Here is a 15,508-nt window from a genome sequence, read left to right as displayed (position 1 = left end):
GTCACCCCTCAACCCCCACACCAATATTAGTTGCATTCAATTTTCTCTCTCTCGGGACTCAAGTTTATTTACATTTTGTGATTTTTATTTTCAGCCCTGAGCAAACTAAGGATTCCAAACCTCTACCCATCAAGCCAAGTAGAAATAGTTCAATCCAATGTTGTCTTTGATATCAGTAGCCTCATGTTGTATGGAACCCAAGCCATTCCTGTGCGCCTTAAAATTCTGCTCGATCGGCTTTTCAGTGTTCTGAAGCAGGAAGAGGTGATACAGATTCTCCATGCTCTGGATTGGACACTGCAGGATTATATACGTGGATATGTGCTACAGGTATTTAGAGGGGCTTTTTTATAGAAATATGACAGTTAAGTAGTTTTCTAGTTTAATCTTCTCAGTGGTTCACAATGTGTTAACAGTGTGGCGCATCTGAAAGGCAGTAATAGACCTGTATGAGCTTAATGCCAGAAAAGAAAGGGTGAATTTCTGGTGATTGGTCTCTTTTTTTTAGTTGGACTTAATTGAAATCTTTCCACTTGCTCAAATCTAACAAAGGTAAGCAAAAATAAAAATCAACAGTTACTGGTAATGTATCAAAGTAAAGGCTTTAGAATTTGCTCCAGTATTATTTAAACAGTGAGTTTGCTTTTATACAGCAGAATAATGCATCAAGAAATAAACTTACCATTATTTAAAACACTAGGGACAATATTAATCTCTGGTATAGTGCTACCGACCTTACTGGAGCTGCAGCCAGAGTGTATTTGGCCCTATGTTTTTCCACTGATGTTAGTCCTTGCTGCTGTGGAAGTTACCTTTTATGTAAAGTAACATTATGATCTTACATTATGACATGAATCAATATTTAATGGTCTTGATAATCTTGCTTTTTAGTGTTAGGATTAAAAATATGGAATCAATTACCTTGAACCTCTATCACATGAAAAATTTATAATGTTACGTTCTTCATCATCTTAGAAACTCTTACATGCACTGTGAAAAATCTCAGTAGGCCATCAAATACATGTTCTGTGATAAAATATTTATTGTAGTTATTGGGAAAAGTTAGGCATAGCTAGAGTTTGAAAGAACTCCAACACTAGTGTAATTACAGCTGTGCTCTGTGAAAACTGGCAATAGATCAATACAGGTTCATTTGTTCTCTGATCTTAGTTGCTTGGAAGATTATTAAACTTGCAATGAAAGAATACTTGACTTAAATGAGGAGCTAAATCTTGGTCTGATTGCTCCATCTCTGCTGTCTGTGCTTACAAGATACTATCTGTTTTTCAAATAACCTGTCTTAATTTCTGTGAAAAAAAAATAGTTTATTGGAAAGTATTACTGTTAGTTCATGAAGAAATAATATCACCAACGTGGTAACATTTGGAAGAAATTATCACAGACTTCATATTAATCCCATTAAATTCAATGTTTGTATTGTTTTGCTAGAGAAGAAATTTTAGTCCCTGAAAAAAATGAGACATTTGAGGGGGAGGTGTTTTTTGTTTGCCTTAACTAATGTCTAACTCATTTAAATATTTTTGGCTTTAGGATGCTTCAGGAAAGGTGCTGGATCACTGGAGCATAATGACCACTGAAGAAGAACTGGCTACTTTGCAGCAGTTTCTTCGCTTTGGAGAAACTAAGTCCATTGTAGAGTTAATGGCAATTCAAGAGAAAGAAGGGCAATCGATCATAATACCACCACCAACTGCCAATTTGGATATTAGGGCATTCATTGAGAGCTGCAATCCACACAGTCCTAATTTTTCTGCTTCCTTGGACAAAATGAGTCCCACCAACATTCATCCCTTTGAGAATATTGTAAATAACATGGCTTTCATGCTGCCGTTTCAGTTTTTCAGTCCAGTGCCTCCACCTTTGATAGGCTCACCACCAGAAAGACATTTGATTGAGCAAGGTCAAGACCATAGCAATGAAACCAAACAAGATCTTCAGATACCATTTTCTGAAAGCAGCTTCTTAACTTCTAGTTCTGCACCATTTCAAGTTGAAAATGAGAGGAGCATAAATGGTCCAGATGTCACTAAAACAGAAGATGATGCCCTTTTAAGTGATTCCAGTTCACATAATACAGCAGCAAAGCTTGAAATGACAGCACTATCTCCAGAAAACAAAATTAAATCTGTTGAAAAAAATGCTGGGCCAAGGAAAGGGCGTGTCTTCTGCACTGCATGTGAAAAAACATTTTACGACAAAGGTACTTTGAAAATACATTACAATGCTGTTCATCTGAAGATAAAGCACAAATGCACCATTGAGGGCTGCAACATGGTGTTTAGCTCATTGCGTAGTCGAAATCGTCATAGTGCAAATCCTAACCCCAGACTCCATATGCCAATGAACAGAAATAACAGGGATAAAGATCTAAGAAATGGTTTGACCATTGCTGGACCTGGAGATAGCAAAAGGACAGAATTTACAATTTTAACTCCGGATAGCAGAACTATTTCCAGCTATGCCAGCTCTTGTACAGATTCAAAAGGCCAGGCTGGATTTTCCAGTATTGGACACAACGGTGTCCTCTTTCCAAACCTGAAGACAGTACAGCCTGTTCTTCCTTTTTACCGTAGTCCAGTCACACCAGCTGAGCTTGCCAATACTCCAGGTACTCTTCCTTCTCTGCCTCTTGTTTCTTCCTCAATACCAGAGCAGCTTGTTTCCAATGAATTGCCATTTGACATGCTCCCCAAGAAGAAATCTCGTAAGTCAAGTATGCCCATTAAGATAGAGAAAGAAGCTGTTGAGACACCCAATGAAAGTAGCGATGTTGCCAGTTCTGAAGATGATTCACGTCTGCAGGTGGTAAGCGATGGAGAGCTTGAGACCTGTGAGCATAAGATACAGAAGCGGGTGACCGGCAGGGTGGAAAAGCACCCCCATTCAGGTAATTCATGGAAATCTCTCTCTGGGGTAGAGGGCCCAAAGTATTTTGAATCTGTCTTTGCGCCAAATAACAAATACATCGAGGATATCTCTGAGAATGAATTGCAACACTGTGAGAAAGAGGTTAAACCAGAAGAAAACCAACCCTTAAAAATAGTTTCCAATGAGATAATATATGAAGATCCAAAACACCACCACAGTGATGTTATAAAACCAATGACTGAACCCCCCATGTATATTAAAGAGCAGTCAAAGCACAGGATTCCTAAAAATGACTGCCCTGAATTGCAACACCACTTGCTGACTGGGGGCTTTTTCAGCACTTTGTCAAACAGGGGTGCTGCCATTCCTTGTTTTGAAGACTCTAAAGATATGGATCATGTCAGTCAACATGCACTAGGGATTCAGAAGGAAGAAAGCCGCTTTCATTGCGACATCTGTAAGAAGACTTTTAAAAACCCTTACAGTGTAAAAATGCATTTCAAAAATGTACATCTCAAAGAAATGCATATTTGCACAGTTGAGGGCTGTAATGCTGCTTTCCCTTCTCGTAGAAGTCGAGACAGGTAAGAAAATTATAAACAAAATTGTACTTATTTTACCATCACAATGGAGCCTAATTTGAAATTAAAATGAGTGTTTGAGGAATGGAGCCTACAAATATTTTCTGTGTATCCTCGTATAACAGGTATGATAACTTATCAGAACATTCTTGAAATGAAAATCCATTGAAAGAAACATTTCCTTTCCACTAGACTACAAGGTATTAAATAAAACCATGAAAATTTCATAACAGATAAAGACTGGAGTAGTTGAAAGAATACTTTAGTACATAAAGGGAAAGCCACAAGGGTATGAATTCAGCAATTTTCCAGTAGATGCATGTGTGGACTTACATGTTTGATATGCACTTTCATGTGTATTTTAATATATACAGTGTTTTTTAATGAAAAAGCAATGAGGTCAATTTGGGAAATCTTCGCTTGTCCTTTCTTTACTCAAGGATTTGGAACAGACTGGTGAGAAAAAGCCCGTAAGAAAAGCAAGATTAGTCTTTGTCAGCACAAAATTAACATTATGCAGTGGTAGCCAAACTGACACTATCTGGTGTGTATCCACATCAGTAGTGCTTTTCTGTGATACTAAACACTAATTTCTAAGCTATAGCATGAGCTTGATTCAGTTTAATGTTAATTTCAGTACTGTATTGCTGTAATTCATTTTATTTCAGCCTATTATGAACAAAAATTGAGAAACAAGAACTGAAGCTTTTTTGTTGACCATCAGTGATGTTTCTGAATCGGTCAGTGATAGGTAACATTAAAAGTTTTCCAACTCCCTAACGGTGTTAGAGCAGCTCTTGGCTGCAGGAAGCGTGCCTGGATAGTAGTTCAGAGTGACACAAGGTTTAGATTGTCTGTAATCTGCTAGGAGTGCTGGAGCCAGCTGATGCAATCCAGAGAGAGGTTGAGCTGGTCTCTGAGGACTGGCCACTGCATCTGAGATGTGCAGATTCATCTGCTGCTGGCAGGGCTTCATACCCTGCTGCCTGCATCTTCCCAGATGTGAATTCCTCTCCACTGTAATTGCGATATGGGTCACAGCAAAGAAGGCCAGCAGTAAGATTTGCATTCACATGCCACAAATTCCTTCCCACACCAGTATGTTGAGATAAGTTTTAACCCATCTTCCAAAAGCACCTATGTTAAAAAAAAAAAAAAATAGGCAAGCCAGCTCAGAAGACATTTCACAGCGTTGTGCAAAACAATAGTTATTTGGAACAACTTTGCAGAAGTTCCTAGACTTTAACATAGAGTACTGTGACTACAAGTGCTAAATATTTCTGTGCCTTTTTGAACAATTCATGGTTCTGATTAAACCATGATGGCAAGGAGAAAGACTAATGTTTAGCCAGTGTTACAATAAACTCAGCCTTCTAGACAGAGCCTGTAAGTTCCCAATGAGCTGATTGATAGTATTCAGTGAGGAACGGTGATTTTGTGTGTTTTGGTGGTTTTAAACTGAATCCAGAAATGCCCATGTGATAACTGAAAGTTGCATATAATTCAATATTCCTTTTTCAAGGAAACTCCTGTCATGAAGAAGCTCTGTACTGATGTGTACAGCTGCATCCTGGACATGGTTACAGTACTTGAGATCATCAACATTTTTTGCAGACTCAGGTGTCACTCCTTTCCTGCTTTGTCCATTGGGAAAGAATCTTGTTTCTTACCCATCTCAGTCAATTCTCTGATCTCAGTTCCGTTTACAGGTTTTTAGTCTGTCCCCCACCTCTTTTAGGCTCAGCACTAGATCTAGCAGAGCAGACAGCTATCCCTAATGCAGGAGAGCATCTGAAACATTGATTGCTGTAGAGTTAATTCTGGTATATCCCAGTGCAAGCAAGTTCAGACACCGTCACATGTGTAAATTGTCCATGTGCACTCCCAGTGTGGCAGTTGGTCAAATCTGAAGTATACAATTCATGCATGCTACTAAATACTGATTTTCCTTTTCTTTGTTTATGATCATTATGAAACAGCTGTTAAGTGAGGCGAAACACTTTCTTGCTAAGCTTGTCTTTGTTCTTCTAGACATAGTTCAAACCTAAATCTTCATCATAAGCTTCTGACTAAAGATACACTGGAATTCAGCAACCATTTCAATGCAACATACCTCTTGAAAGACATGGCTAAGGAGTTTTGCCAAGATGTCTCTTTAAAACAACACGTTGGACATACTTCTGTAATCTTCAAAGGAATGAACAGAACAGGCAGCTATGTTTTTCCAATGAGCAAAATTACAGAACCCTGTTCTGAGAGTTATGGATACGATCCATTAAATGATGGAGCTGTTCTGGATCTAAGCACTACATCCAGCGTTAAATCTGAGAGCAGTGCTCATTCTTCCTGGGATTCTGACGGAGGAAGTGAAATATGCACCATGCCCTTGGATGATAGTGATGAAAGCTGTGAAGGACCCAGCCTAATGCCCAGTGATGAACTCTACCAAGACTGTAGTTTAATTGAGAAAGCTAATCAAAACTTTACAAATTCACCTTCCAGTTTGCCAATAACTTGTCATATATGTCAAAAAACATACAGTAATAAAGGAACTTTCAGGGCTCATTACAAAACTGTGCATCTCCGCCAGCTCCACAAATGCAAAGTCCCAGGTTGCAACACAATGTTTTCCTCTGTTCGCAGTCGGAACAGGCACAGTCAAAACCCCAATCTGCACAAAAGTCTGGCTGGGTCACCAACGAGCTTACAGTAAGATCAGACTGATCTTAATTTATTTCTGCTAAGAATTAATCATTTCAATTAAGGAATGTGTTAACATTACTTTTATTTAAGCTCATTTGATTTGTAGCCCACTCAACGACCACGGTCAAATTCTTTTCTACTGTGTGTGCTCTCCAGCAGTTTGTTAGCAAAGCTTGGTGCTGTAGTTTTTGTGCAGTCGTTTGGTTTGATGTGGAACAGCTAAAACTTCTGTAAGGAAAAGAAAGCATCTTAGAAATGGGGGAAATACGGAGACATTAACTAAAGTTTCTGATACCTGTGAAGTATTACTTGCCACAGTAGGAGCTTCAAATGAGAACCATCATTGCTTGTGTTTACATGTTAAATGAGTTGTTGTGTTGTGTAAGAAATGAGTAATGATTGGACTGAGTTTCCTCTGGATGGGTTGAGAGTTTTGAGGCTACCATTTCATTCCTGAGACCTTAGTCTGAAGCTGACTTACAGTATTAGTAGAACAGAATATTTGTACTTAACTATATCCCAAAATACAAAAGAGAAAATACAAATTTGAGAAAACTTTGCATACAGCCCAAATCTTCTGAAAATCCTGCAGTCCTTAGTCTTTAAGTTTGCATTTCACTTGAGTAAAGATTACAGTATTTTGGATTTCTTAGAATTTAATACCATTTGCTTTGCAGGAAAAGGGGCTACTTAACTTGTTGGCAGAATAGCCTGAATAAATCTAAGGCATTCTGATAAACTGTAGTGGTAGAAAGAATGAATAGGTTAAGCTAAAATTTCTAAACTACAAAAAATGCATCCATAAAATAGGAGGGAGGAAGTAAGCCCTTTAATTTAAAATGCACTTTTTGAGTTCTACTTTCAGGAAGAGAAAAGTTTTGTTTAAAATGGGGGGGGGGGAGGGAAGGAGAAAAAATCCCAGCCAAGTACAAATATCCAAACTGCTTAAGAGTTTGAGGGTGCAATTCTAAGCCTCTGAGGAAAAGAGAGAAAATGGATGCAGTAGATATCTATGGATGCAGCAGTTAGTTTCTCTTACCCATGGGGGATAAAACGTGTTGATCTTTGTAACAATAGAAGAATGCTTATTCTCATTAACACCTCTTTTTTATAAGAACTTTTTTCAATATCTGTTAAAATGTTTCATATCTTTGTACTTGCCCCTGTAATTAACAGTATTCTGCATTATGTTCTATGCACTTAAGAAGACTGGCCTTGCATTGTATTTAAAAAACACTTTAATATTTAATTTGTAGTCACATCACACAAATGCTGTGTGTGTACTTGTGTTGTGTCCTCTTTTAATCATTTGCGAAGAGGAAAAGAAATAAGAAAGCAAGTCTTATAGTACCTTTTTTTACTTTATTCCACCAGTGGAAATCTGTTGATCAGTTCTAGTATGCAAGCATGACATTGACAGCACAATCTGTACATATTATACCAAAGTGCTTACAGTATTTGTGGTTTCTAGAACTAGTCTAGTTTTCCAGTATAACTGGATCTTAGTCTTTATTCATTTTTTGTGACTGAATAAAAATAGACTGAAATTCAGGATTTCATATGTATGTAGAAAGAATAGTACAATGCTATTGCCATATGTCTTGATGTTTAATTTATTCTAAAAAATACTATGGTATTGTAACCATTTCATATTGTATAAAAGAAACAAATGTGGACTGAATATTTCACCAATTCTTTTGAAAACTGGTTTGTGTGTGAGTATGGGTTATGCAAGGAAAAAACATGACACAGTTGTAAATGTTTGTGCTCACTAGAAATGGTTTCCATGCATTGTGTAAAGTAATCTTCTATTTTTTTAATTTACTGTAGGTTTATGTGATATTTAAAATAATCCATTCGTGCTTGAAGCCGTCAGGAAAAAATACTAGCCTGCGGAAAGTTGTGCCATTGCTTTGAGGTTTTGTGTTCTGGGGGGAGTTGGTATTTTGGTTTTTTGGGGGGAGTAGGGTGGTGTTTGTTTTGTTGAGGTTTTTTATTGTTGTTTTCTTTGGATTTTTAATAGAAACTCGTATCAGTGGGGGTCATAGTGTGAAAGCTAAGGGCACAATCACAGGAGACACAATTGCTCCCAGCCTTTTGATAGTATAAATCAATTATTTGTTTTCCAGCTATTTCAAGCTCTTTTTTTTAATACATATATATATATATATATATATATATATATATATAAACCTCTTTGTTTAATCATTATCTGGTTTTTTGAAACAAAATGTGATGTAAACTAATGTTGTAATGCCCATTTATTTAGTTTTCACTGTGTCAAAAAGAAACACATTTGTATACCCTAATAATTTTGTATGTGTTAATAAAATCCAATGATAATGCCTCTGGTTGATTCAGAAAAGTAGGCTTTTTTTGCTTGAAAATACTGCTGTTCTTAATTTTTATTTTAAAAAAACCAATTAGTGAAAATACATTCTGTCTGTAGAGAGCACTGGTTTGACAATGGTACTGACTTGTTCCATAATAAGGAAGTGTCATTATTTTAATGAGCCATTAGAAATAATGTAATAAATGTTGTCAGATATGTTATTGATTTTTTTTTTTTTTTTCCTTTGGGCAGTAGGCAAGGGTATAAAAGCTGTCAGCTAAATAGAAGGTAAATACCTCATCATGGAGAACTATGCTGAAAGATGTTTTGTGCCCTCTTTATTCTTTCTATTTTGGAAGGGTTTGGTGGGGAGGGGGTGTGTTAATTTCTCAAAAATCTGGACAGGATAGGAGATTTCTCAGAATAGGCTACCCCTTAGTACCCCTAGAGCAGCATATGTATCTCATGAAGCATTTGTGTAGCTCCCTCCTCCTAATGACCACAATGTGGCTGGACCAAGCCTTGACATCTCCTGTTAGTTTTAAATACGTGTGATTCTTATAGCAGCCCGTATCACATATTCACCACAGATGTTGAAGGAAGTAACCTCACTTCAGAATAGTAGTACCATTATTTTTGGAGCTTTTCAGAGTTGGTCTGGAAAGCTGAAGCAGCTTCCCCTGGCTGAGGCTCAGTTCCAGAGATGTTCACATCTGTGATCTGTGAGTATGTACAGCTGGGGGCTCAAATGTTTGCCTGAGATGTGAACTGGGACTGGACATGCCCACCCTTGCTACTCAAATTATGTTGCACCTTTTTTTATTATTTGTATCTTTTTTTCTTCTTCCTTAGAAAACAAGAGCCTCAAAAACTAGATCCTGTCATCTTTCTGTGACTCCAAAGGAGAAGGCACAGATGCACGCTGCGGGGTAGCCACTGTGTTTGAGCATCCAGTTTCAGAACACAGGTATTTTGAATAGTTTGTGGTAGCAAATCTGTGTCCCTCTGGAACAGCGAGTGTCCTGGTGCTTACAGGAGTATTTGCAGAAATCTATTTTGAATTGAGTGTAAGGAATCTGTTTTTATAGCCCCAGTTTTCTCAGTACTTTGAAAAGAACTTTTGCAAAACCAGAGGCTGTTGTTTCTAATGAATCTTGGCTGAAGTTATACACTGCAAAACCCAGCAAAGTGGAGAAACAAGTTCTGAAAATACCTGTCTGATGCCCTGCATTGACTAGGGAAGCCTAAAAAACAGCTAAACTACTTGGACTTAATCCAGGGATTTTTAAATAGGGTGCCAGGTCCTCCTTGAAAAGGGTTCACGAGCAATTTCTGATTAATCAGTGAGCACAGATTTAAGAAAAGCGGCTAAACTAAAAACACCTTCAGAGTTTGAGATACAGCCCATAAGGATTCCATTCAGCCTGCAAGTGAGCATTCATTTCCAAGCTGAAATGAGAGTTCAAACTGGGAAGGAGACAACAGTGCAGTAAGAGAAGGTAGGTTGGATCAGAGGTTTTGTTCAGAGCAGCATTTACTGCCAGTCCCCCTGATCTGAGGGGAGGGCAAGACAAGGTTTGAAGTTGAATTAAGTATGCATAGCATGATCGAGTCAGCTTTGAACGACTTGGAAAACTTCTGGAAAACTCTTGAACAGCTTGCTGGCTTGAGAGATTTCCACATAACCTCAGCAAGCATGTTTCTAAAGGTAACTGGCTTTTAATTTCCTCTTGCCTTCACCCCTCACCCCCTGGCTCCCCTTCCCTTTTAGCATTCCTTGGATTATTCGAGGTTGCTAACTTGGAAATGTACTGTTGAAAGATCACCCTGTTAAACTGCAGCTCTCTCTGCTCTGTTCCCTGTGAGCACCCTCCACTTTTATGTGTGGTCTATAACAAGGCAAAGGAAAGTAACACCATGAAGTGACAGTCCCTCTCTGGTGAGCACTTCCATCTAATTCTGCACTGGTTTAAAGCTTCATGGGAGCATTTGTAGCTTTTTATATTGTGTCTCTGTAACTCCTACCCTAAACTGGTAAAACTGACTGGGAATTACTATCCATTATGGACTGCAGATGCGTGTGTTTAATAAGCAGAGAAGTTCCTTTGACTGCTGAGTGCAGCACTGAAAGAGTTTGTCAAACTTGTGCTTGCCAAAGTCTCCAGCAAAACTCTCATTAGTTTGAACTGTGAGGAGCACCATATATCAGCATCATTCTACAAGTTTCTGAATTTTTTTTTTCTTTTTCAATAAATTAAGGCCAATCCAAACATGTCTTAGGTGTGAGTTGATTCTTTGCTTCAGTCTTTTTAGTCTTTGGTCACTAGTCTTCTTGTTCTGTTGTTTCTGCTCGCTCCATGTAGGGATTTCCAATATGTGTTACTTTTGTAATATTGCTGCTGTCCTTAACTCCTGCATCTGCCACTCTTTAGAAGCTTGCTAATTGAGGTAGAGGCAGTCACTGAAGACTGTATGCTCTGTAGGTCATTTCAAATCTGAGAAACTGTCAGGGTTGGACTGTGGAATTAGTTACCACTTTTTGGAAAAGCATATTGATGGCTGCTTGAAAAAAGGTCCTAGATGGACACACCATGTACTAGAAAAATCTCAAGCCTTCCCTGTCACATGATGGTATGAGAGAGAGAGCTCTGTACTTAGAAGCTTCCCTGCCCTGACTTTTTCAGTCTTTGAGTCACACTGTAAGTTCTTAAGATGTGTAACACATTTCCTATTCACTCCCTGTCTATATATCTCCTACCACAGACCAGTGTTTCTCAAGACCAGAAGCCCGGTCTGCCCTTCTCACTGAAGCCTAAAGCCAGTGAGGTGACTGTCAAGGATGAACTGAATTATCCTGGATTGTTCTACCTCCTCTTTGTAGCCGTTCAAATTCAGAAACAGCTAGTCCTAACATTTGTTCAGTCACCACAATAAACTGCAATGGCTTCCTAATTTTTTAAAAAAGAGGATCCTACAGTTGCAAGCAATAAATTACTGTTAAGGTCTGTACTGAGCAACTTGTACTGCAGTAAAACTGAGCAGACAAAAAGATTTCAATCTGAGTTCTCATTTTAATTCCAAAATTATTATTTCTAACTATAGTCATTATACAAGCTGTTTTCTAGGAAAATATCTTATTTGAATCTGCTGATTTATAAGCATGACAATATGTATATGCACTCCATGCATAGCTGATTTATGCACACATATATATCAATACATAGCAAAACTGCATATGCATAGGGCTGCATATTCATGTTAAACCTAATTCTGTTCTCATTTATGGTAATAGAAGTTGGGAGCAATTTCAATGAATTCAGTAGAACAGGGTTTATAATACTGGAATCATGTCTCAACAAGGATCATTACTTACATGTGTGAGTACATAGGCCCATGTTGGCTGCTTACAGTGCTTTGTAACTGCTAACTTACTAAAACAGGTCAAAATACAATACTATGAAAGAAAAATAAGTTTTCACTCATTTCTACACCCCCATCTCTACTATAAATGACTCGTTTGCAGCAATATTTCTACATGACCAATGTAACAACTGTACTAGTGTTATCTTTGCTGGTAAGAGATCATGAAACAGATCCTGCTCAGATAGAAAATGCTAACTCTGAGTGAGCTTGGCCAGTTTAGGCAAGTTCAAAATCTGGACAGATATGCCTTATGACATTCCTACAGTCTCCAGCCAAAATTTCTCAAAGAGAACAAAATGTGTGAGTGTATGGTGTATAGAGATGTGGAAGAACCAGGAGCAGCCAGAGTGACTTCAGAGGAGACGCTGGGAAAACAACATAACTTACTAGAGAGGAGACATGTTATTGCTGCTCTGGGAAGCCAACATCTGCACCTCTGTGTGGGATGATATAAACCTTACGCTGGATTCCTGAGCACAGAGAGGCCATGTGCAAGCGAGAGGTACATGCAGGCTTCTCGGGCTGTGAGCAGCTCGAAGGAGTGTGCTCCAACCTAGCAACTTGCCTAATGCTATCCTATGCAAAGTCATGCAGGGCTGGGTAATGAGATGTACAAAAATGGGGGCTTCTCCCTCTTCAGAAAGTCAGTGTGCAGAGCTTCCACCTTTTTGCTAATGGCCTGTAGATTGTGAGCCTCTTTGCCTTCCTCAGCATATCCAGGAAAAAATCCTTTTGAGTGAAACCATCTACTTCGCTTTCCCAGCGCTCTGCCTCCCCCTGCTTTAACAAAAAATGCCTTCACCTTCTGAATACAAAGGACAGTGTAGCTCGGGCTTCTGCTGTGCCTGTCCTTATCCTTCAGCTGTTTCATCTCCTTCCTTTCCAAGGCAGGTGCGGGGTTGGTGGTGTACCTAGGTTTTTCTCACTTCTGTGGGGTTTGACGAAAATGTCCAGGCTCTGTGTTTCTTTTTGTCTGTTTTACCTTGCACAAACAAGAATGAAGAAGAGCAGTAGCTGAGAATGAAACTGGAGGACTGTAATTTGGAGAGCAGCCACAGGGTGGTTCCTAAGGGGCAAGGAGTGCATGGAGCACAGTTACTAATGCAGGTGGCATTTGTGTGTTACCACCATCCACAGAGACAGAATCTCTGATGAAGAGTCCCTTCTTGAATATTATTTGTGGCAGAAAGGGGGGAACTCTTTCTTATTGAAGAAAAAAAGTAGGAACTGAATGGAGAAGAACCCATTTTGGAAGCTATGCAGGCATGAGCAGCTACTGCCAGTGAGTGGATGCTGCCAGTGCCAGCGTATGGGAGATGAAGCAGGAATGGAGGAATAGCTGCATGTTGAAAAGAATGGGAATATCTCTTTTTTTTTTTTTCCTATTCCTGCTCTTTTTCCTGTGTCATTTGGGAATGCTACTCTCCCTTCTTTTTCCTGTATTCTGCTATGATTGTGTGAAGAAACCTCTTCAAGGGTACAGTTGGAAAGCAGTCTCAGTTTCTCACCTGTATCTTTGTAACACTTTTTATGATTAAGGGATGGGCATTTCCCCCTTATTCAGACCATGCAGTTCAGCTGGAAACAAAACCCCCAAAAACAGTGCCTGTTCTCACATGGAGCTGCCAACACTGCATTACACACACTCTGCTCTCTTGCTAGTGCCCTTGAGCAGATGTAAGATGAGTCTGGTGCGTGCTCTTCATGCAGAGGAGGGGAAGGCTATCTACAGGCAACTCTTATCTTTCTGTTTAAAATTAAGCAAAGAGCTGCAGATGCATTTTATTGCACACTCAGAGCAGTAGTTTTTGACCTCATAAGAAAATTGGGAGAGTAACACAAAGGCTTGGGTGTGCCCTGTGATACTGCAGAACATTTAAGAATCTGGTTCCGTGAAATCCTTTTTGTGTCCCTATGGAAGATTATTGCAAATGTAGTTTTTGCATGACATTATGTTCCCCCAGTCTGTAATTTTTTATTTTAAAAAATCTTCAGTATTCATGAATAATCACTTCCTCCATTACTAGTCTTTTGTTTACAGCAATGTAAATTACTGGGTTTAGAGCTAAGAAGCAATAGCCACTGTTTGATCAACTATCCTCTCCTTTCTGTTGCCCTTCTCTGTGACTGAAAGAAATCAATTCGTTGTTAACTGGCATTTATTTTCTTTTACATGTCAGGATATTATTGTAGGGAGTGGGTGATTTTTAAAAATTTTTTGGCCATTTTCTAGGTCTGCCCTGTGAGGACATGTTCAGCACGGGTATATCCTGCTGCACTTTCTGGCTGGAATTAGAACTGGCCAGAGCAGCCTTTTCATTGCTAACAGCAGGAGGTGATGCTGGTTCTGCCACATGGTTAGATGACTGTGTAAAATCTAACAGAGGCATGCTTTAGAAAACTACAATCTAGATTTTCTTTCCTCTTGTTTCAAGTGGTTCATAGCAATAATACCCCAGGCAATGCCTCATTGGCATGGATTCCTTAGAGCACCCTGTGTTTTGTCCTGTGAGGCCTGCAGGTCGTTGTACCAGACCAAGATCATGGAGTGTGCAGCACAAACCAACTGTTACTGCTTCAAACATCGGGATAATAAACACACATGATCATGTTAAGTAATGGAAATATATCCAGTGTTGCACATCTGGTTTCAGGGATGCATTAACCCAGACAAAAACAATAGTCAAATAGGGAAAGTAGAATAATTTCCAGGTCAGTAATAATAACTGTTCACACAGCACTCAGGGGAAATCAAACACACATATTTGCATTCAGATATGTACTACAAACTCAAGAAGTCTGCATATCCTTCTAGAAAAGCATGCCAAAATTTCTTTGAAAAGTTGTGGTTTTAATCACATTAATTACATGTTGGATTTGGGCAGAAGACCACCATCATGACATTACATCAACAAATTTTGCACTAATATAAATACCACAAAGAATCCTGCAAACTAAAGTTGAGCACACTCTATCCCAGAAATCTCTACAGAACATGGTTTAGCAGAGCAGACCAGCAATGTCACCCTACTTGGCACCCTGCTTCTGAAATTTAGAGTACCTTATGAGTAGTGATGCTTTTCTAGAAGGGAAGATTTCTGATTTCCAATGTCTCGTTTTGTATTTATAGTTTCTACGTTCATACTAAATTAAAGCTCTTTCTTGGATGTATTTCTCTTGTCCTTTAACATGGATGTAAGTAGAAGATCCCAAACTTGCACAAATTCTGTGAACAGCAAAGAGTGCACCTTTTTCCTAACTTAACATCAAAGGAGAGTCTCAGGGCATTTCAAATGAAGATAAAAATGTTTAATTCTGCATACAGAAAATGCTTTCAAGTGAAGCATATATTGCAAAGAGAATGCTGCCTCCCCAGAGTTTTGGCTTTGCAACCTCTCCAAAGGCCCAGGACTGAGTCCCAAGTACAGCTTGAATGCTGTTTTGTTGCTGTTCTTGTTAAAATAATTATATGCTGCCATGTTAGCAGGAGGAGGTTACCATATGGAAGAAGAAGCTAGGGCTAAGTGGATATTCAAGACAGTTGTAAGCTTTATAGGAGCTCTGTTTGACCTGGAGGATA

General features: G+C 38.8%; 1 protein-coding gene across 4 annotated transcripts in view; it reads left to right on the top strand.

Moving 5' to 3' along the window:
* Nucleotides 1-8,726, top strand: part of BNC1 (basonuclin 1) — a 74,420-nt gene extending 65,694 nt beyond the window's left edge. For all 4 annotated transcript variants that reach the window (XM_039557711.1, XM_019280810.2, XM_010391103.3 and 1 more), the window contains 3 exons: nucleotides 95-330; nucleotides 1,552-3,473; nucleotides 5,502-8,726. In XM_039557711.1, coding sequence (XP_039413645.1) covers nucleotides 95-330; nucleotides 1,552-3,473; nucleotides 5,502-6,183 — 2,840 coding nt within the window. In that variant the 3' untranslated portion in view covers nucleotides 6,184-8,726. The remainder of the gene's footprint in view (nucleotides 1-94; nucleotides 331-1,551; nucleotides 3,474-5,501) is intronic.
* Nucleotides 8,727-15,508: the final 6,782 nt, after the last annotated feature.

The sequence above is a fragment of the Corvus cornix genome, chromosome 10 (assembly GCF_000738735.6).
Source record: "Corvus cornix cornix isolate S_Up_H32 chromosome 10, ASM73873v5, whole genome shotgun sequence".
NCBI lineage: Eukaryota > Metazoa > Chordata > Aves > Passeriformes > Corvidae > Corvus > Corvus cornix.
The sequence above is the reverse complement of the archived record's forward strand: the minus strand, read 5'-3'. Positions and strand labels throughout refer to the sequence as shown.